The 27,399-nt window shown below is 39.0% G+C and overlaps 1 protein-coding gene across 3 annotated transcripts in view; it reads right to left on the reverse strand.

Moving 5' to 3' along the window:
- The window catches only part of SLC4A4 (solute carrier family 4 member 4), a 330,474-nt gene that overhangs the window by 291,818 nt on the left and 11,257 nt on the right, over nt 1-27,399 (reverse strand). The window contains exon 1 of one of the 3 annotated variants that reach the window (XM_069458316.1): nt 8,161-8,213. The exons of the other annotated variants lie outside the window; for them this stretch is intronic. Within the exon in view, the coding sequence (XP_069314417.1) occupies nt 8,161-8,189 (29 nt within the window). The 5' untranslated portion in view covers nt 8,190-8,213. Of the gene's footprint in view, nt 1-8,160; nt 8,214-27,399 lie in introns of those variants that run through there. 3 annotated transcript variants of the gene reach the window in all.

Below are 27,399 nucleotides of genomic sequence, written 5' to 3' on the forward strand. Positions count from 1 at the left end.
GAAGCTGGATGCAAGGTACCTGCAAAGGAAATGAGAATTTGAAATGTCCATATAAACCTTAAGCTCTGGAAATTTTAGCTTAACTTTACATTTACGAATAGTCAATGGTAAATTGCTTGTAGTAATTACTATGGCAATAGCACAGATAACTAAAATCCACAGTTCATTCATATTCATTTTAGTCTGTGATTTTGCAGTTACTGTGGATTTTATAGTCACCTCAGATCAGATGCCAATCAGCAGGTGGATGAGGACTCAAGAGCAGAAGTTTGTTTCAGGCAGGACACGGCTGGGAGTCAGCCGTGTGGCACCTGATCAGGTTCAGCCCCTGACCTGGTTCAGCCCCTGACCTGGTTCAGCCCCTGACCTAGCCACCCCTGACACACATGCCTTCCCTCCCCACCTCTACCCAACCTGGCAGCCACATCTTCCAACCCGAACAACCACCCCGCTGGCAGGGAGGGATAAGACTCCCAATATTTTATTAAGTTCCTGCTATGTGTCAGTCAGTGTGATAGACATTATCCATACACTGTTTCATTCTGGATGCTGTCATAGTTTGTCTGGCTCAATTACAGGGCAGGGCTGAAGGTTCTAGCTTAAGGATTTCAATACCTATAAGAAAGCAGGAACTCAGATAAGGGACTCTCATTGTCTATTAATTTTATCTATCTCATTTTAAACACCACATGCCAAGTACTGAGCTAAGCACTTGTACAATGATCATTTAATTCAACCCTCATGACAACCCCATGAGGTCAGGACTTTTCGCACACCCATTTTGGAGTTATAATTTGAAGTTAAGTAATCTGCCCAAGATCACACAGTATTTATAAAGAGAAGACCAGGGAGGCAGGCTAATTTAGCAGTCTACGATTTCAACCACTCTACTAGACCCTTTCCCAATTAACTAATCCATGCCCACCAAGGATTACCTTTAAGAATCTTTTTTCATAATGCTGAACTTAAATATGCCTTCTTATAATTTCTAATTCTATCTCTTACACTCAGCTATTTCCCCACCTTGGTGTGCCTACTAGCCACAGATTGAAGCATCCTCTAACAAGCCTCCCAAAACTGGTGTCTTTATTTTTATTCAGCAAACACTTAGGTAGTGCTTGCTATGTGCCAGCCACAGTTGTAATCACTTTACAAATATTATCAACTCATTTAATTCTCACCACAATTCCAACAAGGTATATACTGTTTTTATCATCACCACCTCTGAGGCACAGAGAGATTGAGTAACTTGCCAAAAAAAAAAAAAAAATAATCACACGGCTAGAGTTGTTGATGTCAGGATTGAAACCCAGAAGGATGAGTTCCAAAGTCTGTGCTCTCACCCACTAAATGTCACACTGCCTCTTTTTAGCTGATTTGATCGATCTGTTCCAAACTCTTTAGGAACTTGGGATCACAAATATTAAGCAGACCTTGGTGAAAGAGCAGAATCCCTTGTACACAAGGGGGTATACAGACCCTTGACGTTCATGAACATCCCCTCCCCAAGCCCATTTTGCAAATGCTCAAATTCACAAATATCACTGTAGCATATAATTTCCATCCACCAGGCTCAGTCTGGGCTTACCATGGGCACAGGGGTTCCCTACATGGGTCTCTACCAAAGCACAAACCACCATGTCATATGTCCCTGTAGGACTGCCAGCAACTGGTTGAAATCACAATTGTCAGATTCATACATCCTAAGGATCTACTGTATCCAAAGCCCGAAGAGTACATCACTCACCATGTGGGCTACACTACTGAGCAGAAAAACATCTCCTGTCTTATAAACTTTATAAAGCACAGTACACTATTATATGAACATTGAAGACACTAGTCTACGTTCCCTTATTAAAATATCTCTTCCCACAAAGCTATTCGAAGTTTATCCTTCATTTTCCTCAAGGAATCTCTCAGGGTATACTTGCAATCAAATTTTCCAGAGTTTAACGCATCTACTCATTCGTTTAATCAAGTTATTGAGTGTCTACCGTGACTCGGCATTTTTCTAGACACTAGGGATAAATCCATGGTGGGAAATACACAAGACATAAAATTTAAAAATCAACTGTGTAATATGTTAAAAGGTGGTAATTCGATGAAAAAAAATGTAAATAAGGAAGAGATTTAGGGAGTGCTAGTGGACCTGGGGAGGGGTGAAGTTTTAAATAGGTAGTTAGGGGAGGCCTCCCTGAATGATAGCTCAGCAGAGATCTGAAGGAGGTGAGAAATGAGCCTTGTGGGTATGTACGAGAACAGCAAATGCAAAGGCCCTGGGGCAGGGAAGAGCCTGGAAGATTCTTGGAACATCAAGGAGGCCAGTGGCCAGTGCAGAGTGAACGAGGGGAAGAGGAGAGAAGATCAGAGAGGTAAAGGTGAAGGAGGGGTAGGCTGTGTTGGGTCTAGAGGCTATTGTTAGGGCTTTGGCATTTACTCTGAACAACTAGAAAGCCACGGGAGGGTTCTGAGCAGCAGAGCGATCATTTCCTCAAGCTTACAGTCTTCTTTCCATTTTAAATCTTTGTCATTATATAAACATTTCCATTAAGGTGCTTCCTGGAACCTACTTAGAAGATCTTTCAGGGTCCACAGCTACAGTCGCAGAGGTTACAGGTGGGGGCTGCCGGGTCAGCGCCCTATAGCACCCATGCTAGGACTTGGCCCAATCCTCCGTCTGCAGATCCAGGAGTGGACCGACAGCCTTGGAAGGCTTCATCCCAAGCGTGCAGCACCGTCACATTGACTTCATCCTTGTGAAGGTGCAGAACAATGTTTCGGTGCTCATGACAAAGGCCAATCTGCATGAACTAGTTACTGCAATCTTTATTACCTTCTGCCAAACAGGCTCTGAAGTTCATGACTCAAGCAGTTGCCACCTGAATCCTCCCCTCCCTAAATTTGCCCCAGGGATGGTGATGCTTAGTGTTAGAAGATTCCAAGGCAGATGATTAATATGTAGATATCATGAGAATAACATAGAACCGATTTGTTGGTGTTTTAACACCCATCATTCAAATGTATACTTTAAATAAAGGAATACATTTAAAGTTGTTTTAAACTATGAGATTTCTGGATTAATTTCAAGGGAATGGAAGGATTTAGGAAGGTTGCAAATTCCATAGTTACACCTATTGCGGTTTGAGGGGAAATGCCCTGAGTTTGTCATCCTTTGCATAAGGATGGAAGAAATGCTTGTTTGGGCGGCTTGTTTGCATGTAGAGGAGTCAGCTACATTGCAGAAGAATGCTACAGCCCAATTTAAAAACACTCCCCTTTGCTCTGGTAGAAAAAGAGACACCTACAAGACATAACTATCAAATGCAATGTGTGGGTTGAAATACTGATTCGAACAAATTAACTATTTAAAAAACTATTTTGAGACAATCAAGGAAGGTTGAATGTTAATTGGGTATTAGATAATAATAAGGAATTTCCATTAATTTTATTAGGTATGATAAAGACAATGAGGTTATATTTTTTAAATGTATTTACAGGCATATCTCAGAGATATTGTAGGTTCAGTTCCAGATCACCACAATACAGTAAATATTGCAAAAAAAATAAAAAATAAAAAGCAAGCCTAGGCAAAGAATTTATGACTAAGACCCCAAAAGCAAATACAGCAACAACAAAAATAAATAAATATGACTTAATTAAACTAAAAAGTTTCTGCACAGCAAAGGAAATAATCAAGAGGAAATAGACAACCTACAGAATGGGAGAAATTATTCTCAAACTATACATCAACAAAGGGCTAATATGCAGAATTGACAAAGAACTCAAACAAATCAGCAAGAAAAAAAAACAAATAACCCCATCAAAAGTGGGCAAAAGACATAAACAGACTATCCTCAAAAGAAGACAAATAGCCAACAAATATATGAAAAAATGCTCATCACTAATTATCAGGGAAATGCAAATTAAAACCACAGTGAGATACCACCTTACCTTGTCAGAATCACCATTATTAAAAAGTCAAAAAACAATAGATGTTGGCACGGTTGTAGTGAAAAGGGAATGCTTACACACTGTTGGTAGGAATGTAAACTTGTACCACTGATATGGAAAGCGGTATGAAGATTCCTTGAAGACTAAAAGTAGACCTACCACTTGATCCAGCAATCCCACTATTGGGTATCTACTTGAAGGAAAAGAAGTCATTTTATTAAAAAGACACCTGTATCTGAATGTTTATCACAGCACAATTCACAATAGCAAAGATATGGAATCAACCTAAGTGCCTGTCAACCGATGAGTGGATAAAGATAATGTGGTATGTATGTATTCCATGGAGCACTACTCAGCCATAAAAAAGAATGAAATAATGTCATTTGCAGCAACTTGGATGGAACTAGAGACCATTATCCTAAGTGAAGTATCTCAGGAATGGAAAAACAGATACTTACAAGTAGGAGCTAAACAAAGGATATATATGGTCAAAAAGAGCAGTAATGGATATCAGAAACTAAGAAGGAGGAGAGGGGTGACGGATAAAAATTTACCTATCGAGTACACTGTGCAGCATTCTGGTGATGGGTACACTGACAGCCCTGACTTCAGCATGATACAATTCATCCACATAACAAAAAATACTTGTATCCCCTAAATTTTTTGAAATAAAAAAAAAAATTCATCTCTTTGTACATCTCCATCAGAGCTTTTGAGTGACTAGGTGCATTGTCAATGAGCAGTAATTTTTTGAAAAAAATCTTTTTTTCTGAACAGTAAGTCTCAACAGTGGGTTAAAAATATTCAGTAAACTACACTGTAAACAGATGTGCTGCTATTCAGGCTTTGTTTTCCACTTACGGAGCACAGGCAGAGTAGATTTAGCTGTCTCGCTTTCTTAAAACACACGTCTTCATGAGAGTAGCACTTTTAATTTCTTTCAAGGACCTTTCCTTTGCATTCACAACTTGGCTAACTGGCATAAGAGGCCTAGCTTTCAGCCTATCTCAGCGTTGGACATGCCTTCCTCACTAAGCTTAATCATTTCTAGTTTTTGATGTGAGTTGAGAGACATGTGACTCTTCCTTTCATTTGAACACTTAGAGGCCATTGTATATCATATTGTTGTGTCTCAGGGAACAGGGAGACCCAAGGGAGGGGGGAACACGTGCATCATTTATCTATTAAGTTTGCCATCTTATACGGGCATACTTCATGGTACCCCAAAACAATTACAATAGTAATATCAAAGATCACTGACTACAGATCATCCTAACAGATGGAATAATGATAGTAAAATTTGAAATATTGCAAGAATTATCAAAATGTGACACAGAGACACAAAGTGAGCACATGCAGTTGGAAAAAAACAGCGCCGATAAACTTGCTCGAGGTAAGGTTGCCATAAACCTTTAATTCGTAAAACATGCAATATCGGCAAAGCCCAATACAATGAGGTTTGCCTGTGTTTCTTAGAAATACACACTGAAGTATTAATTGGTGAAATGCTATGATCTTCTGGGATGTGCTCTAAAACCCTCCAGCAAAAAAGGTGGTGGGGAAGGGAATATGAAACAAGATTGGCGACATGTCAAAGTCGGGTAACCAGTTGTGGAAGCCGGGCAATGGATCCATGGAGGTTCACTGTACTATTCTTGCTTCTTTTGTTCGTGTTTGAAATTTTCCAAAATAAAAAGGTTTTTAAAAAACTGTAAAACTATCCTACATAAGCCTCCCTCTTCTTTTCTGCCTAATGCATTCCAAAAAACACATATGAATATAAGAGTCGTAACAAATATATTTACATATTATAAAGATGGTTCTGTTCCCCAAAAATTAAAAACTGTAAAACCCACACCCATATCCCTCATTTTAGACATAATAAGTAAAAATGTATATTAAGCATTTTAATATCGTTACTTTTTTTTTTTTTTTCCTTTTCCTTCATACCTTAATACTCAGGCTCTCATCCAATGAATACTTGATTGGCTTTGGCATGTCTAATGCTTTCCATCTTAGTCAAAACAAAACGAAGTTTAGGAGACCTATGTTCCTTAGCATGAACATCAGAATTTTTCCCCTCACTGTGTAAAATTACACAGTAAAATGCAACAGAGCATTCAAATACTTGCCGCAACAAACACCAAGGCACAAATAAACCTGGCGAGGCCCACCAACCTGAACTACAGGCTGGTGTGCAACACCAACTTGAATTTGCTGCAAGTTTGTATCCACTCCTCGGCTGGCATGCAAAAGTAAAAAAGCAGAATATTAAAGGTGATTTATGGGAGTTCGTATACATCAAAGCATGGTCTGTATGAAAACTGCACTTACGAAAGTCAGGACTGCCTGTCCATATCTACATCTCTGCGTAAGACAGGAGCTTCCCTGCAATCACAGAAGAACAAAAACTATCCAAAAACCGACCCAGTCCCTTCTATTGCTAGGCATCAGTTGGAGACAAGGGAAAAGAGAAAGATGCTTCTGGTGATGCCATATTCTCTTCTTGTCAAACACAGGATCCCTATTTTTCCCAAAGAAATATTACATTTGCTGGTTAGGTTCCCAGGGCAACTTGCAAAATGCAATTTACTGAAAATGTGGCCAAATTATGATAATAATAACAAAAGCTAATATAGTAAGTGCTTTATGTGAGTTATTTAAACTTGACTATCAGTCTACGGAGTAAGTGTAATTATTATTCCCCTTTTACAGATGATAAAACTAAGACTTGAAGATGTAGGCAAGTTGCCAAGGTCACACAGCTACTCAGTGATGGAAACCATGTATGTGATCAGCTAATAGTATGAAAATTACTAGTAACGGTATAATGCTAATAGTATTGTCTTAGGTACATTACGGGTGAAATAGACCTGTATGGATTTGAATGGAACTGAAACCTTAAGCATCATTCTAATATGGTTTTGGTTTTCTATGGCAAAATACATTTGAGTTTCACACGACTAATAAATATACAGCGATGGCATTCCAAAAGTAGCAGTCGGAAGTAGCTGGAAGCAGCACATCCATTTGGTTAGGAAGGTTATCAAACAAATAACTGAAATTAGAGGATAAATGCTAGTGTTATCTCTAATAATCACAAATAAAATTAACCATAATCGGTTGAGACAAACCAACTCTAAGAAGAAATTACATACACATCTTGCCTAAGGCACCTTTTTGCATTTGCTTTTCTCCTCATCTCAAAAATCAGTTATCTGCATAAACACAGACAGTTAAAGACCAAAATAAAACATCATTCAGTTCTTAAAGAGCTGTTCAGTGTTGTGACATCTCCTCTCTGGAGATTTGGGACTTGCTTGTGAACTATGACCAGCTTGAATCACTTTCACAAGCCACTAGTTTTAAAGGAAGAGTTATTTCTTCATTTAAATATCCAATGAAAAGTCCCTTTGCCCATAAGAGTCTTAGAGGAAGATTACTTTCCCTTCAGTCTCCGTTTGTTTTAGCCTTCACATTCCTCCCAGCTTACTAGCTGCAGCCAAACTAAAAAAGAAGAAGAGCTAAAAACAGCGCAAGTCAGACTGTTACTACCACATTCCAGCCTCGATGGAGACCTCAGAGTCTGTTTTGTAAGTCTTGCCTGGGTTACAGTTCTATAAAACCAACAGTCAACCAGGAAAAACTAACTAAGCACATACGACAACACTCTTATACCAAACAGAGCAATGATCAGCCGAGAGTTGTCCGTGTCTGTTACAGCCACAGAATCATTTTTGTTCATAATGGTCTTTGAAAGACAACCATATGATAAGCACCTACAGATGGAAACTACTCACTAAGCTATATAAATGCCATTTTGTCAGTAGCCAAATCATTTATTGCTTCATTACACTATTGATTTTCCCTGTTTTATCATTGGGGCTGACGGCCCATTTGTTAGTAGAAACATCGTGTTATTCAGTCTCAGTAAGGATTAGGTTACTCAGAAAAAGAAACTTGGACGTCAAGGCAAATCTCAAGTGGTATTTTTTGACCACTTCTGATTCTCCCCATCTTGTCCTCCTCACACAATTGCTTTAAAACAAAATCTGTGATGAATTTTTATAAAATGAACATAATTCAAGCTATTAACTTTCCAAGTCTCAATTGTCTCATGCACAAAATGGGCTTAGTGACGCTTGTGACCGTTCGGTCGCGGGGAAGCCATGAGATCCTAGACAGAAAAGCACACTGCTCGGTGGGTACCTGGCATGAAGCAGGCAGACGACACACATAGCTGGTAGCAGCGGACTCCTTGATTTTTCTCAGACAGCCACAAGTTCATGGAGGTCACATTGCTGGCAACTGGCACAAGTTCATGGAGGTCACGTGCTAGCAACTGGCATGGCGGGAATTCAAACCCAGCTCTGTCTGACTCCGATGTTCTTGCACCACGCTGCCCCTTCAGCATGGAACAGGAGGCATAACGAGATAGTTCTTCCAAAGTCTTTCCTAAGCTCATTAGTCCCAAGGTAGGACCCAGGAATAAAGGACGAGAGAAGCTTCCCTCTTCTAAATGTTATGTGAAGTACAGGGGCATCAAGGAGAGAAATCATCAAGCACGGACCTCTTGATACACCAGAGGTCAAATTTCTCAACTTGTTGATAATACGCAGAGGACTGGCTGGGCACGTGGTGGAGGCCTGGAAACAGGCCAGCAGGGTATTTTTGAAAGACGTTCACCCTGAGAAACACAGACCTGTTTGTGGAGTATTTATGACTATCAAAAAAAATAAAAACTAACTTGAAAATGACCCCACATGCCAATTTTTTAAAATCAGAATAAAAGAAAAATTAAAAATAGAAGTGACAGAGGGATGGAAGCAAGAAAAAAGAAAAAAAAATGTATCCTGGAGTCTTCACTGACATATCGTTGGTAATAACTTATTTTCTGAAATTAATGATTTCCTAAAATAGAAATGGCAAACTTGGTAGATGAGCAATAATAATTTCTTTTGTTTAGGAAAACAACTGACTCCGCAGAGTGTGCTAAGGAATTATAAATAATGATAATTATATGCATGCTTTGTTGTACACCCACCGTGTGCTGGCCCCTTGGGATGGCTCCCTTGGGCTCTTGGCAGCAATCCACAAGCCATATAGGTGCTACTAGTCCACTTTACATAGGAAGAAACCCAGTCCCAAAGCCATTAAGTGAGTGGCCCGAGGGTACCAAGCCTGAGAGGCGAAAGACAGAAATTCAAACTTTGGGCGTCTGGCTCTAAAACCCATGCTCTCGTTTACTGGCTGTGAACGTGCCTGGCGCGTTTGACATTTGACATCGCCCTCCCTCCTTACAAACCTGGGAAAGAAACGGGGTGGATGGAGCCTCCCTGGAGGATGAGACCCAGAGTGTCTGCAGATGAGCGTCACCTTCATCTCGGGAACCAACGGTGCTGAGAGTGTGAAACTGACAGCATGGTATCGATTATTTGAAATAGGTGCCACTAGGACAATAAGATGTTGTGATAGCATAACCATCCGCACCTTGGACAGGACTGGAATACAAAGTTCTTAGTAAACCTCAAAAGTAGTCAAGAGCAGATTAATAAATTCAGAATAAAAAAATCCCACCTGTGATGTTTGAGTCCAGGGATAGGGAACCTGAGGCCTTAAGGCCACACATGGCCTTCTAGGTCGGTAAGTGGGGCCTTTTGACTGAATCCAAATGTTATGAACAAATCCTTTTACTTTTATGAATACATTTTTGTTCATTTTTATATTTTTATTTTATTTTTTAAATGAACAAATTTAAAATGCCAAAGAATAAAATAAGTTTCAGTGAAATAATCCCACCATATTGACCAGCACAATTAGAACATTAGTGTGCTATGAGGGCTAAACTGACAGCTGCTACGCTCATGATTTAGTTCTAACTTCCCCCACCTGACTGGTGCCACCACCGCATGAGGCTGGTTGGTTAGAGTTTATGGGGGTCAAATGTGCCAGTCTGTTATCAGCTTTTGACAATGGAAAAGGTTGTATTGCAGAAATTAAAAGACGAAAAGCAAAAGCAATGACAATTCTTTCGAGCAGCAATAAGACCTGGAAATAATGCCACTGAAGCAACTCATAAAGTAGCTTACTTATACACTCAGGAAAAAAGGGAAGCCATTCAGTGATGTAGAAATTGTGAAAGAATGCATTGTCAAAGTTGTAGGATGCTTAGACCCCAATAATGTTTCAAAGTACAAACAACTGCCTCTTTCAAGGAGAGCCATAGCTGATGAATTAGCCTTCAACTTAACAGAATAACTTCATGCAATACTTCAAAAGGAAAACATATATTATTCAATCACTTGAGATGAATCAACTGATTGCAAGTGTTATGCTTCATTTGGATCATAACAGAAGATTTTCTTTGCTATGAAGAGTTACTCACTTTGGGCACTCTTGGAAGAACATGGGGAATAAATATCTTCAACAACTTTCAAGATTGAACTGAATTTGGTAACTTAGTGAGTGTATGTACAGACAGTACACCTTCCATGACAGGAAAACATGAAGGGTTATTGCACAGATAAAAAAAAAAAAATTGTATTAACAGATCCAGATGCTCTCATTTTTTTTCATCGTATCTTGCATCAGCAAAATCTCTGTGCTAAACCTACTATTTTTAAGTGACACTTTGCAACAAGTTACAAGTATTGTTAACTGTACTCATGCAAATGTAACATGGCATCATCAGTTTTGTAACACACTAAAGTTGAATGACGAGGTATTCAGTGTGGATTTGCCAATTCTCAAGTGAATTGGCCATCGCAGAGACAGGTGTTATCTCTGCGAAAATAGATAGTTAAATTTTATGAAGAACAGAATCAGCAATGTGAATTATTGAAAGAAGATTTCTATAGGAATGCAGCATTTCTGTGCGATATCATGTCAAATCAAAAGGACTTGAATATTTCTTCGCAAGGTAAAACTAAGTCTATATACGATATGTGGCCAAAAATCCAAGCATTCTGAAAAAAGCTATTTTTCAAACACTTCCTCTTCAAAAGGAAATTTCAGATGAACATTTTACTCCAATAGCAAAGGTCAATAATGAGCAGGATGATACATTCGATTCATTTGAAGAATATGCAGCTGTTATAGACCTATTAATTGGAGAATACAATGAAAGGTTTACTGACTTTGAGAATTATGACATCATACTTAAATTAGCATTTCAGCCTCATGTAGTTGATATCACCAAGGCACCTAAAGAACTATAGGTGGAATTGATTGAGCTCTCAGTAGACAGACATTTTAAAGTCATTGTTTGATGCTAAGAATGATCCAATTGAAATACAGAAAAATGCAGAATACCCATGTCTTTGGCAACATGCCCAAAAAAAATGCTTTCTTGGTTTTCAACCCCTTATTGCTGCAAATGTACATTCTCTTATCTAACCCAAATCAAGACGCCCTTAAGGCCACAAATGACTGACACCCATCTAGAGGATCAACTGAAACTGCGGACCTCCACGCTGCAACCAAATATTCAAATGCTTTCCAACAAAAAGCAGACACAACAAAGTCATCAAAAGGTTAGTTAACTTTAAAATTAACACATAGTTTTCATTTTTTGAAATTATTAAGTGTACATAGCAGTTAGATTTTTACAAAATAATGTACATTTTTTAGTATATCTAATTGAAGTTTCTTGACGACAACTAAATTAATGCCGCCTTCCAACATGAAAAGTTTCCCCACCCTTGTTTTACTCTATCCTGGGCAATCAACAAGATTGTGTAGAGGACAGACTAAATGACTCCAGACATTTCGTGATACCATCATAACAGCATAGGGATTACTTTCAAGATACTCAGGGTTACACACCATTTATTTTCTCAACATGCCTAATAGCTAATAAGAAGTCAGGCATTACATTGAATTCAGGTTAGAGATCGGACAATTCAGACAAAAAGTTCTAAGCGCATGAGGAAATTTCAGCAGAAACAAAATCATAACCCGAGCTCCCAGTATAGAATTTATTTCACTGGATAAAGCTGCTACTGTCAACCATGGTTCCTGACAGTTCCCAAGCAGTGCTGGAAAGAAGTTACAGGTGGGCTAAGAGGGGTATCCCCTCACTCCTGGGAGCTACCAGGCAGGGCCAGGCACAGCCACAAGATGTCTAGAGTCTAGACCTTTTACTCAGCGCGGCATACAATTATTATTGTTTACTAAGCATTCTATGATGCAGAAAAGATTCAGAAAGTTTAGTAAATGATTTCATCAACTTTCTTGATCAGGACATGCTAACAGCCTAGAAAATCTACCTGAAGTTGCTTTAGTAACCACTCCGCCCCTATCCTCTCCTCTCCCCACCTGGCCATCACTTTTCCAACAGCTGTTGGCCAGCACCATTCCGGGCTGAGGGTGACACACTTTCTGAAGTGCTGTACACAGCCCTGTGTCAACCAAGGAAGGAGGCCTCAGCCGGGGGCACCTCTCCACCCCTCCGTTCGGGATCAGGCGATGCCCAGGGTGACACCCACACACAGCCCAGGGCCCAAAAACAAGAACAGAGACTCCCCTATTTCTGCTTCACTAGCTCCTTATAACAGATCAAAAGCAGCATTCGTGGACCAATACTTTATAAGGCAAAAGTCAGGATTACTAGTGATGAGAATAAAAGAAGGTACGAATGCATGCGAGTCAGCGACACAGTGCACGCTGGATAATACGGAATTCTAAGGTAATCACACACTGCTTACTGATGGCAAAATATTCTGAGAAATGTGTGCTGTTTGGCAGTTTCACCATTGTGCAAACATCACAAAGTGATGATGTCTGTTACACAAACCTGAATGGCGTAGCCCACTACACAGCTGGGCTATATGGTATGTCCTATTGCTCCTAGGCTATAAACCTGTAGAGCATGTTACTGAACTGAATACTGTAGGCAACTGTGACACAAGGGTAAGCCTTTGTGTATCTAAACATATTGAAATATAGAAAAAGTACAATGAAAATATGGTATTATAATCTTACGGGACCGTCGTCATATATGCAATCCATCGTTAACTGACACATCGTTAAGTAGCACATGACTGCACTTCGTTCTCTCGGTTTTAGATACCTTCCCCCAACACCAGAGGAGTTTCAGACTCTTGGCAATCACTCTGCTCCGCTCCCTAGGATCCATCCCATCCCATTCCAGTTTCTCTAACGTGACCTGGCCTGCCCAAAACTGCACCTAGAACCATATTCTCACACACGCACACAAATGCATACACACCCAGACAATGTCACTGCCACTGTGGAATATGCCCGCCACCATCTCATTCCTCTAGTCTCGACCTCTGCCTCACACTTTCACATCCCATGGTTGTCCAACCTCAATGTGGCTTTTGCCCTGTGGGTCCCACCTCTTGTCTTAAGGACCTCCTGGCTTTTCTCACTCACTTCTGGTGAGCCCTCTGACAGGAGGTCAGCACGAGTATTCACCCTCTGCAGTCCAGGGCGACCCCCACCTTCTGCCCAGCCCCAAAAGGCCACGCCTCTTCCTTGCTGCTCTTCCAGCCAGATACAATTACAATTCTGTCTACATCCATTCCTGATCCTGAAGAGTCAATGCAGGATGGTGACTTTGTTGAAACTCACCCTGAATCTAACCAAGTGAGAAACCTCAGCTCAGCACACAGGCCATTAAGGGAATAGTCAAAGGGTTGCACACTGAAGAATAATAACAACAGAGATGTGGAACTCAAAGTTTCAAGGGTAAGTTAGATAATTTTGAAATTATCTAATTTATTCTTTCATATAGAAGACAGAAATCTGAAATGACTCTTTGAGGGCAGACACACTTGTACAAGCAAAGGTTGGAACCTTAGATTTTTTTTTAGATGGCATCTAAGTTGTCTCCATAAACCACCAAGGAGTCATCCCGACAGCTGGCTGACTTCCTTGGTGATACAGCACTGCAATCATCACATCCATGGATTTGGTTGTCAATCTTACAACCCTTGTCTTAGGTAACTCCAAACAAGACCCTGGCTTCTTAGTATCTGTTTCCTCAGCTGCAAGAGACAAGGTCCACATGGCCTGAGAATGCTATGTGGTTCTCAGAAGATCCATGAACCCTTATAAGCTCTTCACACACACAAAAAAAAAACAAAAAAATCATTAAATTCAAGTGATGCCACTGCTGATGTGTTTACTCCCAACCTATGGGAGACATGACTTTAAATTGCCAAATGTTCCACCTTCTTAGCAATAGAGATTTGTAAAAAATCTGTCTGCCCGATTAGGGCACAGTTCCAACTCTTTAGATTCATGCTCACATTCACCAGGGGACTGTGTTAATTGTACCCACATGTTTCTAAAACTTTGGAAGGCAGCAATGTTACAGTCACTGCTAAAAACTGGTATGTCTTCAATAACATGGACAGAAATTATTGTTGGTATTTTATATTACAGACCCAAAGGGTCTTTCTACCCTCCTGGTAAAACAACCTCACAAATGGTGTAAGCTATCATATATCATTTTGATGTTTTAATTTTGCACAGTGTTTTAAGTTTCACAGGTCATATATAAAAACTTCCAGTCTTTTATATAAAGCATCTAAAATATTTAAAAGACAGAAGTTTTTGCAGATCTAAATTTACAGGCTATAGAACCACAGAAGAATCTCTATGTCTTTAAATTGTTAAAAGCAAATAAATGATAAATCTTTTCAGAATCACCACTCAAAGCCCAAAATCCGTAGGAGTAAGCAAAGGAAAAAAGAGAAGGTAATTATAAAAAGATAAACTGTTTTGTGAAGGTGTTTTTGTGGTAAAGTATACGATGTAGTCATGCCGGCAAACAAAGATATTATTTGAAAGCAATCTATTAATAAAAGCCACGTGGTTGTGCAAACGAATAAATGTTCTCAACACAAATTACAAAGAAAAACATTCTGAATGTGAGTTTTCCATGTCATATTTTGGTTTTAAGTCTGCTCAGATTTTTCAGACAATTCTTCGGAACTTTTGAATATCAAATATTGTTTCTCCCCCCCTTTTTGCCTTTATTTGCAGCTATGTATCTCCAGTTCAGCTCACTTGGACCACTTCTTATAAAGTGTCTACTCTGTGTCAGTCCCTGCCAGAGACAGGTGACATAAAAAATAAATAAGGTACAGCCACTTCATTAAGGCAATTACAGGCTACTGAGGTAGAAAAACACAAAAGCAGAAACTTTTGCAAAAAAATATACTTTTTGAAGGTCTAACAGAGATGTATTTTTTGGTTTACACGGTATACCCAGTAGCAAGAAGAAAGTAGTCTCCTTAATTTCCCTGGGCTTTTACTTGGGGTAGTGGTGGGGAGTGGAAAGAGAGATGAAAGAAGAAAGAGATCACAAAAATATGTTATTTTGTGAGGGGGGGGAAAACCCATTAGAAATGTTTCCTGAAAAATTACCAATGGCTACTCATTTTAACAACACTTTGTAAAAGTACTGTAGCCATTTTACAATACTTTGGCCACAAACAACTTCTCCAACATTTCTGGAAACTGTCACTTTGGCTCTAGCAACTTACTGAGCGTGTTTAAGTCATTACATCTTTTGACAGTGACTGTGTAAATGCCACGATTTCTCCTTAACTCAGATAATGGCTATTCAGTAGCCAAAAAGAAAGATTATGCTAACCATACCCTCGCTTACTATCTAGAAAACTACATGTTTCGGGTTTGCACCATCTGCTCGCCCAGAGGAAGCAATCGATGACTTTCCCTGGGAGACGTCACTTTTACTAGGAGTGCTCGCGTTGGCACCCAGCTGAGCTCGGGCCAGCACCTCAGTGGGTTCCACATCAGTAGTGACAAAGAGCACCAGGACGTGGGCTACCACTGCTGGCAGAGAAGCAGGTTTCAAAAGAACACAAGTGGCTAAGGTGAGAAGCAAAAGGAAACAGAGAGATAAATATAGGCACAGAGGTCCCCCCCCCCCCAAAAAAATGTATAAATGTTCAATTCTCAGAGACTTTCGTGGCCAAACACCTTAGGAAACCAGACATAGATCACTGAAACAGTCCCTCCAAAAACATACAACAAAATAATAAAATCAGATACGGGGATCTCCTAAAAACTCTAAGCAATAGTTAATCTAAGAACAAATCATAATTTGTTTTTCCAATTTTTAGACAGCCATAACTTTTTGTGATTATTAAAGACATTTTCATTTGGAATAACCAGGCATGATAGAAAAGTGAGCTCTCTCTAAATTAAAACCTAGGTTTCCCACAATACTTGGGCGAAGGGATAGGTCTGGAAATCAGAGATTGAGCAAGTTGAGTCAGATTCATCTGTAACTGCAGAGAAGTACTAATAGGCTGAAATGCTTGTGATATTCTGAGGAAATATACAAGAATAAAATGAAAATATCCAAAGTGTATTATTAAGTACATAGAGCTTACTGGCACTCATATTTCATGAGATATCTCTATTATCTGAAACTATGTGATCTAAGTCTTGTATTTAAAAGAAGAGAGAAAAAGGCAAAAAGGTTTCAACTGCCTCAGCACCTGTGAACCTCGCTGATCCTCAGCAGTCTTGAACTTGTTCTAACAACATCCTTGCAGTATTCTGTTTGCTAACTGTGTCTGAACTGTCTCCCCAGCAGGCTGCTGGACATCAGCGAGGGCACAGGCCACGCTGCTGCTTTCTCCCAAGATCCCAGTAGAATGCTCAAAGCAATAGATGACTATGAAATTAAAATGCTACTGCTGATTTCAAAAGTTAAAGACATATTGTGTCCAAGAGCACAGATAGTGTAGGGGTCCTTTTGATTTGCATATTATATTGAACATTGAAAAATAAATATGTGCCCATGTCATATAAAGTAACTTATGCCATTCTTATGCTGCAGGTAAGAATGCAGAATAAACTCAAAAGCAAGAAAGTTCGACATGCACTTTCTGAAGAGTTTTAGAAGCATTGCATAAAGAGCATAGAACTATTCTAAAGATCAGGTTCCTGGTATAACCAAAGTTGCTTCTCATAACCAAATATTCCAACTAATTACTAGCTAATTTCAAGTACAGAAAATCAAGGGAAAAAAAACTGGGAAAATATTCATCTCATGTCAAACCTTTGGTCATAGCTCAGGGATTACCATCAATTCAAATGAGAGGCATCTGAATACCATCTAGGGCTACGGTCCCCAACCCCCGGGCCACAGCCCAGTACCAGTCTGTGGCCTGTTAGGAACCAGGCCACAAATCATCCCCCGAGCAGCTGGCAAAGCTCATCTGTAGTATATGTATTTACAGCCGCTCCCCATCGCTGGCATCACCGCCTGAGCTCCACCTCCCCCCTCCTCCCCACCCCCACCTGTGGAAAAACTGCCTTCCATGAAACCAATCCCTGGTGCCAAAAAGGGTGGGGACTGCTGATCTAGAGTCCTCAAAAGACAGTACAAATGGCATGGGAAACTGATTCAGGCATCCTAGAATCCAACTTAATTAGGTTAACTTCCTTGTCATACAATCATAAACAGGAAGGTGATTTAAAATAGAAGAGTCCAGGTGATAATAATGAAAATAAAAACCACAGCAGGAAAGAAAACCATAATTGATAAATCATTAACTGGGATTAGATTTTAGTACCAAAAAAAAGTAACAAAGTTTGCTCCACGCACTATAATACAGCCCTTTGTAATATAATTTGATAAACTGTGTAATATCACATTTCCAATTTTTTTTTTCATTCTGGAGCTATGATTAGACAATAATATATCTGGATATCTGTAATCCAGATATTATCTGAAATAATAACCTTGTTATATCATATTATTTTAATTTGTCAAAGGAAGGAAGTCTTCCAAAAATTTCTTAAACTCAAATATAAATGAAGGGAAAAACTAGAACTCAAGCACTAATTTTTTTCTACATAAAGAAAATAATGATGGGTACACCTAAAGCCCAGTTTTCACCACTATACAACATATTCATGTAACAAAACTCCACTAGTACCCCCTAAATCTATTGAAATATAAAGAAAGAAAGGAAGGGAGGAAGGGAGAAAGGGAGAGAAGGAAAGATGGAAAGAAAGAAAAGAAAAGAGAAGCCTTCATGCAGTTCTTTGAAATACAAAGTTGCTTGGAAGATCCTGAAGTAACTCAAGGAGGAGAATACCAAGTAGCAAATTTTGTATCATTTTTCCACTTCCAAAGCTTCCTTTACTGCTGCAGAAAGATGATCGTCTAAGTTTATTCACCAAATGATCTGATTTCAACATTTTAAAGTTCATTTCACAGTCAATGACCTTCATTCAGTTTTTTGCAAACAAAAGAAAGTTAAATGCCCTCCAAATGATGGGAGATTATAGTTTTAAAATCAACAATGTGGGCACAGTGGCTCACTCCTATAGTCCCAGTTACTCAGGAGGCTGAGGCAGGAGACCGCTTGAGCCCAGGAGTTTGAGACTGCAGTGAGCTGTGGTCAACACCACGGCACTCCAGCCCAGGCAACTGAGTCAGACTCTGTCTCAAAAAAAAAAACAAAAACAAAAAAACCAACAGTGATTTGTACCCATATACATACTTTCCTTTAAGGATATGGAAACACGTCGCATAAATTTATTCTCACATATGATTACAGATTTTTTTTAATTTTTATAATTCCAAATTAATAAACTTAGAAATATTCTATGTGGGAAGCCCAAGTGTCTAGACATACTAAGTCCAACGAAACATCTCCATGAGACTTCAGACTAGCACCAATAATAAAAATTGTCAATTCTCATTAATTCAAGGGACCGTAGTGTTTGGAATACAGCCAGTACCTCATTCTTCTTACTGTCCCTGTGGCCCGCAGGACCTTATCTACCTTATTAGCAGGCATCACTCCAGAATAATAAAACTTAAAATTATTAAGTTGAGACAGGTACTGTTCTCAACACATACTATAGCATTTGATTTTCCACAACTGCCCTGTGAGATCAGAACTATTGTTACACTTATTTGACAGATGAGGGGCACAGCTATGTCCAGTGAATTGCCCAAGACCACAGTCATAAGTGGCAAAACCATATGATCATCCAGTCTGATGCCAGAGCCTGAATACTTACCCACTGCAAGACTTGCCTCCAGTAGATTATTACATAGAGGAAATGAAACCCAAGCTAATCATCAGGGTCAGAAACCTCTTCTTTTTTTTTAATAATCAAAATGAATGTGAATTTCATGGGTGAAATGGTTCCAACTACTGTTTTAATGAGATTCATGGATTATCAATAGACTTAAACCCATATATTAATACCAGGCCCTCAGTTAATTGAGAGTTACTAGTTAGATCATTCTCGCTTATCTTCTTACCCATTTGTCAAGTGTCATATATACTGTATTTATTAAGAACTGTACTGAGTCCTAAACGCTTTTGAACTCCACATTGTTGTACCATTTTATTCTTTATCAATGTTTTCAGATTTCTGAAGTTGACCAAAAGCCTCAAAATTGTAGAAGTCTTCTCCTTAGGTAAGCATATATAAGATTCTGACATTGTAATAAGCTAATGATTCTTTACCTTTTGGAAATCTGATGAAACCTGTGAATTCTAACTTCAAAATAAAATGGATGTAGAAATATATAATTTAAATGTTGCTATAATTTCATGGGGTTACTGAACTCTCACACCCCGAAGATAACAATGAACTTCAAGTAAAGGAACCTAATCTTTTGTTTCTTGTTTTGCATACTTACTGGTTCTATTATAGTGCAATACTCCTTTAAATATCAAGCTTTCTCTAATGAGTTGTAGTCATAACCTTATTTGCAAAATTTCACAGAAACATGATCTTATTTACAAAGATTAAATTAATATACAAATTTTCAAGAAAATAGCTACTTTGCTTACAGGAAAAAAAAATACAAAGAGTCAAAGAATTCTTCTACTTCTCAAATGAGTTCTATCACATATCCAATGAGCAATTTCCCACAAAAAGGCTATCAAAGCACTCACATCTGACAGTAAGCTAAATCACAAATGCACAATTGAAGTCGCCTTATCCTTATGGGCATACCCTCGTCAGATCTGATTGTAAGAAAGTCCCATGACTGATTGTAGATAAGATAGACTTGATCATTACCTTTACAAATTTAATGCACTGTAGTTAAATAACCATGTTCACTGGTTTTAACTGCATCATTGCACTTTCTGATCTTTCTGATAATATAAAAACATTAGAATTTTTAGAGGCGATATCCTGGAGTTGATAGGCTCTCATTTTATTTCCCTTCAGATTTTGGAGGAGTGGATAGCTAGACATTGAGATTTTGTTTTGTTATTTGGAGGGCACTATGTACATATTTGTAAGGGATACTAATCCATATTAAATATTAAATGTTTTGTGTATGTCCCAGCTTTAATGACATTGTGAATACTTTGGACACACTCTTCTGAAAAAATATAAATATACTTAAAAATTAGGTACACAATATCTGGGGGTTCATGGGCCTCCATGAAGCCCAGCTATGGGGCCCACACTTTAAGATCATGAGACCCAGTCCTGTGTTCAGTAGGTAAGTGTAAGCTGACACTTCTATGACTCTTAGGGCTTTACCTCCTTCAAATGACATGAAAATTTTATCTCTGCTCTGCATTTAAAGGTGCTAATCATACGCGAAGACACTCTACATTCATCAAAATTACCACTGCATTCTCTTTGTTATCTGGTGAGTTCCTCAAAGTATAAAGGGATGAACTGCTCTTAAAGTAAAGTCCCTGCTCTTTTCTTTTCTTTCTTTCTTTCTTTTTTTTTTTTTTTTTTTTGAGACAGAGTCTCACTCTGTTGCCCAGGCTAGAGTGCCGTGGCATTAGCCCAGCTCACAGCAACCTCAAACTCCTGGGCTCAAGCAATCCTTCTGCCTCAGCCTCCCAAGTAGCTGGGACTACAGGCATGCACCACCATGCCTGGCTAATTTTTTCTATATATTTTTAGTTGTCCAGCTAATTTCTTTCTATTTTTTTTTTTTTTTGGTAGAGACAGGGTCTTGCTCTTGTTCAGGCTGGTCTCGAACTCCTGACCTCAAATGATCCTCCCCCCTTAGCCTCCCAGAGTGCTAGGATTACAGGCGTGAGCCACCGCGCCCGGCCCCAGCTCTTTTCTATTTCAAAGATTGAGAAGCTGAGGCATGGATGGCCTTCTGCAACTGCCACAGTGACTTCACCCTGCATTTCTCCAGAGAGCTGATCAGGAGACATCCTGATGCTGGCGACACAAACAAGCCAGGAATTAGTCCAGCTAATGTAAGTATTGTCTGGTAGGACACCGTCATCATTCATCTTGTAAATTCTAACCCACCTATACCTTCCTCAAGGTCCTATTGCACCTTCATTCATGACCTCTGTCTTCTTGAGCTCCTTTCAGATGCATTAACGCCAGTGTTCAATTAGCCACGTGATTCTGTATTTATCTTATTTAAATCAGCATCTCTCATAGTCTTTCCTGCTCTCTACTTGCTTAATATAAGTTCATCCTCCATATGTGTCATAGAGCTCAACAGTCTATTAATACACTATTAGGCATATTTCCAGTCCATAGTCATTATTCCTCAAGCTACTCCAAGATTAAGTGGAAGCTAGAAAAACTATTGTTTAAAAGATTCATATTTTTAATTTATTAAAAGTTGTTTCTGATTTTTTTTTGGTCACTTAAAGTCATTCCTTGTAGTTCCTTCCACCAGGTTTCCCAAATGTTGGATTTATCAGGTAAGAAGAGACTATACTAACTGCAAGATTAAACTTATTAATATTTGATATTTCATTTTCTAAAAAATAAAACTAGTATTGCAAAATGATGAACGAGCAAAAGTGAGATAAAAAGTAGAATCTGTACGGAAACAATGAGAATAAAAAGTTTTCAAGTATTCAACATCCTTGGTTACTTTTGCCATGACCCTGTGAGTGGAAACCAGGATAGCATTTTAAAAGCTGGTCACCTTGGAAAACAAAGATACCTCTAAAAATAAAAATCAACATTTCCAGACTACCATAATGGTTTCCTGGTAAACAGAAAGACATGCCTGCTATTCTACCCCCACAAGGGGGTTGTGGCAATTAATTATTCAACATTTGAAAAGTGCTTTGAAAATAAGAAGCTAAGTGCTAAAAATCATCATCTATTTTCAGCAAACCACACTTAAAGTGAACTCACCAGGTTTACTGTGATAATAGAAGCTGAACCATTAGTATAAGTCCATGTTGTCTTTTTCCGTTTCATTTAGATCATTAGACCAAATAGCTAACACCCATATGGAACCTTCTTATCCTTTTGGTCAACCTTCAAGTGTCTTGTGAGTGAAAACCTAGTCCTTGATTTTTCAGAGAAAATATAAATTCTAATAATAATGTGCTTTTACTGGAATTTATAGTGTTTTGCCTATTAGGTATCCTTCCTCTTCTGCCTTTTATTTAAGTTATATAATAAGCAATGAATTTACTAAACATTTCATGTGTAAAACTTTGTGAGTAATTAAAATCTAGTTTAATGTACTTCTACTGTACTAGTTATCATTTAAGCAAACATTTCTTTAGATATTTCTGGTTGAATTACATGTATAAATTTAGATGAACAATCTAAGAATTGCTTAATCTTTATACTCTAAATAAAAGTAATAAACCATTCTATTTAAATAAAAAAGTGTTTTGGATAACCAAATTTTCCTTCTTATATATTCTGGTTTGTATTTATTCATGTTAAAACTCAAAACAATGGCCCAAGATTGAGAAATATATGTTTTTCACCAAAGTATAATTAATACTCACATAAAAACCCGCCTGCATGCACGCTATAGAAGTTTTTAAAAAGGAGGACATTAAGTGGCCTTTAATTAGAAAGTCATGAGCAGGAGGACCCTGTGCAAAGCCATCACATAGTAATTGTGGCCAGCTTGGGATTAAACACACAAGAGTAGAAATCATTCTCACCTATGTCCCTTTTGGAAACAATAAGTAATTTTGTCCAAAATATTATTTTTTACTACTCATATCTCCTCCACAGTGAAAGATCATCTACACAAATGTCATAATTTCATGTTTAGGAGAATTAAAAGCTATACTAACATAATCTTCTTGGATATGGACTTGTTTCCCATTAGACCAAGCTCAACAATGTTCCTCTAAAAAGAGGGTTTATGTATTTTAATCCCCAAAATGCACAGTTTTAAAAGTCATCTTTGCTTTTAGAAAAGGCTTGTTATGCAATGAGTTTTTACCACTCATCATATTTAAATATTAATACATTCTTACACTTCTGCTACTCTATCTCAAATCTTTTATCCATATTCACACCTCCCAGCCACCCCCCCCCCCAAAATGTGGATGTGAAATCCTAAATGTGTTAGACGTTCCTAATCTCAACAGGGAAAAAAAAATCTGCTGGTTTTTTTTTTTTTTTAAATCTTTTGAAGTGTTATATTATTTCCTTCTCCACTCTGCAGGCTTTATTAGGGTGTGTCAATAATAGGATATCAGTAAAAATGTAAGAAATACACACACATCATGTTTTAAAGAAGTGTTTTGTGACATATATTCTTAGCTATCCCTGCTTTAATGTTAAAGTACAATCAGACAGTCACTTAAAAATAAACAATATGATATGTTAGTAGTTGCCATATTTGGGGGGGGGTGTAAATAAGTCATTTCAAATGAAATATTTTCCACCCATATGAATATGAAAGAGACAAAATCTGTCCAAGAGAATTAGCCATGTCCTCAAGTGAATGAGAAATGAATTGGCAAAGACTGAGTCTCCATGAGAACATTACTTTGAATCAAAACCAAATTTCTAAAACACTCCAGGTGATCTGCTCTATATTTATGGAATTTAAACACTGAAACACTGAAAAAATGATTCCATTACATTTAAGAAATAAAACAATTTCATTGTCAATGTTGTATTTATTGATCGTATGTTGTAACGTTTAGATCTAGAACCTGAGAGGGAAGGAAGGTGAAGAGTAAGATGCTGAGGGGCTTCTCAGCTAGACACTGTCACCTGGTCACCAGCTACTTTCACCACCACCACCCCCAAGTCGACAGCGGCGAAAGGACTGACTCCCCCTTAACTTAGAAAGGGCTTCTCTAAGTTACTTCGAGGGAGGCTAAGAACTAACACACACACTCGTAAAACTTTCATCCACCATGTGTCCAAATCCTTCAAATTTTGTCATCAGTGATTATTCCTTTTGCCTCTTTCTTCCAGTAAAAATTAAAAATGCAAATATCACTAAAACACATAGTACATTAAATTATTTCTTACTACTAAATAAAACATGGTCTGATGGTTTCCTCTTGCAAAGAAAATTAGAAAAAAAATTAATAATGAGAGCATTAGCTTTCAAACTCATAGCATATTATAAGGGAACGGAAGGGCTGATAAAGTCAGGTCTGATCACAATAACTAGCACCTAAATCACACTATGCGCTATGCACTTTTCTAAGCATTTCACGTATGTTAACTTACTTAAACCCTAGGAATTAAATAGATAGGTTCGGATAAAGAACTGGAAGCAGAGTCGCCAGAATCACAAGGGACCAAGAATGTGGGTGCTGCGCTGTGCTGTCCAGATCTCCAGTTCAGAACTGAGGTGCTGCCCCAGTGGGTGGGACTGCTGGCTGGCGACACTCAGCTCAATCTTGCTCTGGAAATTACCTTAGCCAAAGAGAGTCCCCTGACCCAAGATCACACCTTGTCCGTGGGCAGCCCACATCTCATGACGGGTTGATGTGGGCTGAAAAGGCCTGGCTCCCTTACCTCAAGCTGGGGCAACTCTAAATGGTCTGCCCGGCTCCAGAGCTCCTGGTGGGATCAGCTGAGGCCTCTGTTGCTATTGTCCTGCTCTTCAACTCCTTCCTCTGCCCAATCCAACTGCCTTCACTCCCCGACAGGCAGTATCCCGCAGTCCAAGTCCCAGTAAACTTCCTGCACAATCTCAGAAACTGCTTTGCAGGGAACTCAGCCAAAGACAGTGGTAGAGACCGGATTCAAGCCTGGGCACTTTGGCTCCAGAGCCCAGTGCTCTCCAACCAGCACAGGGAGATCCTGACAGTCACGGAGATTCAGAAAACGACTTGGAGGGGAGTCTGCACAGGCCGCAGCAGCTGGTGGGTACAAAGAGGGCTAGGCAACAATAACTGAAATTTGTCATGAGATTGCTGGATCTCGGCAACCTCACAAGGCGCCCCAGTTATTCCCGGGGTGCGTCAGCTGTGCTCAGCACCCATCCTGTCATGTTCTTCTACCCAGGCCTCTTCACTGATGGCTCATGACCAGTTAAGAATGCCACTTTCCTGCCCAGGAAACGTTTATACACTCTTGTGCTCCTTTATGTTATAAAGAAGGAGCCTTAGCTGTGTCTAAACAGGGATGAAGGCATAACCATATGGGAACGTCTGGTGCAGGAGCAATAGCTCCTCACATCTTCAGCCCTGACAACATCTCTGAATTACATAGTGAAGACCAATAGAAATGAACAAAAGGGGAAATGATATTTAACATACTGTTAAGACAGGAGATAAGTGTGTGCAATTCATTTTTGAACAATGTACATCAAAAATATCTTAAAGACAATTTTAGGTTAAACACGTAAGCTTCAGTTATCAAAAAATTCAATGAGAGTTAATACTTTATACTCATATCTACTGATAAGAGTAGATAAACAGACCACTCCTGCAATTGAATCAGAATTGTTCACAATTTCCCAGAATCAGGATCCTCAAAATATTATTTCTCCTTCCTTGATTCCACAGACGGTGCAGAGCACTTAGTGCCAACACCTCAAGCTTTCGCATCGTCCCACCGCTGCTCCCCAAGTCACCAGGGTTATGTTAGATCCCATATACCTGGACACCCACCCTAGGACTGAATCTCTCACTTTCTCAACAGAACTAAGATATTATTCTACCAGCTTCTGACTCAGGCAGCAATTTGCTTGAAACCTGGGCCACAGGCTTTAACCTGCTTTTTTCTGTTGCACTGGTTTTTATATAAAGGCCACTGTGTCATTCAAGCCCAGGGGCCATATAGGAATATATGGCATTTCCAGCTCTCTATTTAATTTATGTACACACTGTTACATCTAAAGAAAGTTATCGGCCGGGCGCGGTAGCTCACGCCTGTAATCCTAGCACTCTGGGAGGCCGAGGCGGGTGGATCGTTTGAGCTCAGGAGTTCGAGACCAGCCTGAGCAAGAGCGAGACCCTGTATCTACTAAAAATAGAAAGAAATTAGCTGAACAACTAAAGTATATAGAAAAAATTAGCCGGGCATGGTGGCACATGCCTCTAATCCCAGCTACTCAGGAGGCTGAGGCAGAAGGATCGCTTGAGCCCAGGAGTTTGAGGTTGCTGTGAGCTAGGCTGACACCACGGCACTCTAGCCCGGGCAACAGAGTGAGACTCTGTCTGGGGGAAAAAAAAAAAAAAGAAAGTTATCCAACACAACTGTTTTTAAACTTACACAAAATAAAATGTATTGCATTTATTTGGAAAAGCAAACTGTTTCAGATTGGTGGGATTATCCAAAACGAGCCCAGAACCAAAAGCATTCGTTTCAATTCAGAAATAACATCCAATTTCATTTTATTAGCAACAAGGCGTGGACTTGATTCAGAGAAATTTTATAAGGAGGTCTAAGTGCTCATTTTACAACCTCAAATATAACACCTTCTGGTCAAGGTCCAGAGCTGAGATAAGACATGCTGGGGCAGGTAAACTTTCTGGGAATTGTCATGTAGGTCAGACCCACAATCCTCAGAACAACATTCAGTGACAGCTGAAAGTAACATCAAAGAACAGGAAATTATCCTACAAAATGATAAGTAACTTAGGCAATCTTCTATGAAAAGAGAATAACCCTGGGTAAAGTCCTGGGTAAAGAGAAAATAACCACCCAAAAGATTAAGTCTATTTACCAAACATGCCCATCTTTTCTTTTAAATTTTATAAATCCACCCAAAGATTTGCCCTGGACTGGTAAACACAGCAGTTTCTCCTTTTGGGGTGAAAAGATGCTCACATAAATTCCCACTACATAAACCTACACTTTTTTATATATGCTAAACCTACCTCTCTCGGTTATAATTGGTGCTCCTAGTTCTGATATTCTTGGATTTAGGGGAGGTGCTCATGACATTATAGGCTTCGGTGAGGTCTCCCTTCATACATCAGACTTCACCGTTCCAGACCATAAGCATTCAAATAGGTTTCTTAAAGAAACTCCTTCCTTCTCACAATATGCAGAGTGTTTCTCTAGACCTTTCCCAATTATGTCTGTCTTGAGGTGCAAGATCAAACCCTCAAGGAACATTCTAGGTAATATTACATAAGGTTCAGGCAAGTGGACAAATACAGACATACAGTATCTAAAGTATCCCTATTAATAAATAAGTGAACTCAAATATGTGTTCAAGTGTAATATTTACCAATATACTAAAGTGTAGTGAAACATATTGATATTTCTCTGGAAATACTA

The sequence above is a fragment of the Eulemur rufifrons genome, chromosome 24 (genome assembly GCF_041146395.1).
Source record: "Eulemur rufifrons isolate Redbay chromosome 24, OSU_ERuf_1, whole genome shotgun sequence".
NCBI lineage: Eukaryota > Metazoa > Chordata > Mammalia > Primates > Lemuridae > Eulemur > Eulemur rufifrons.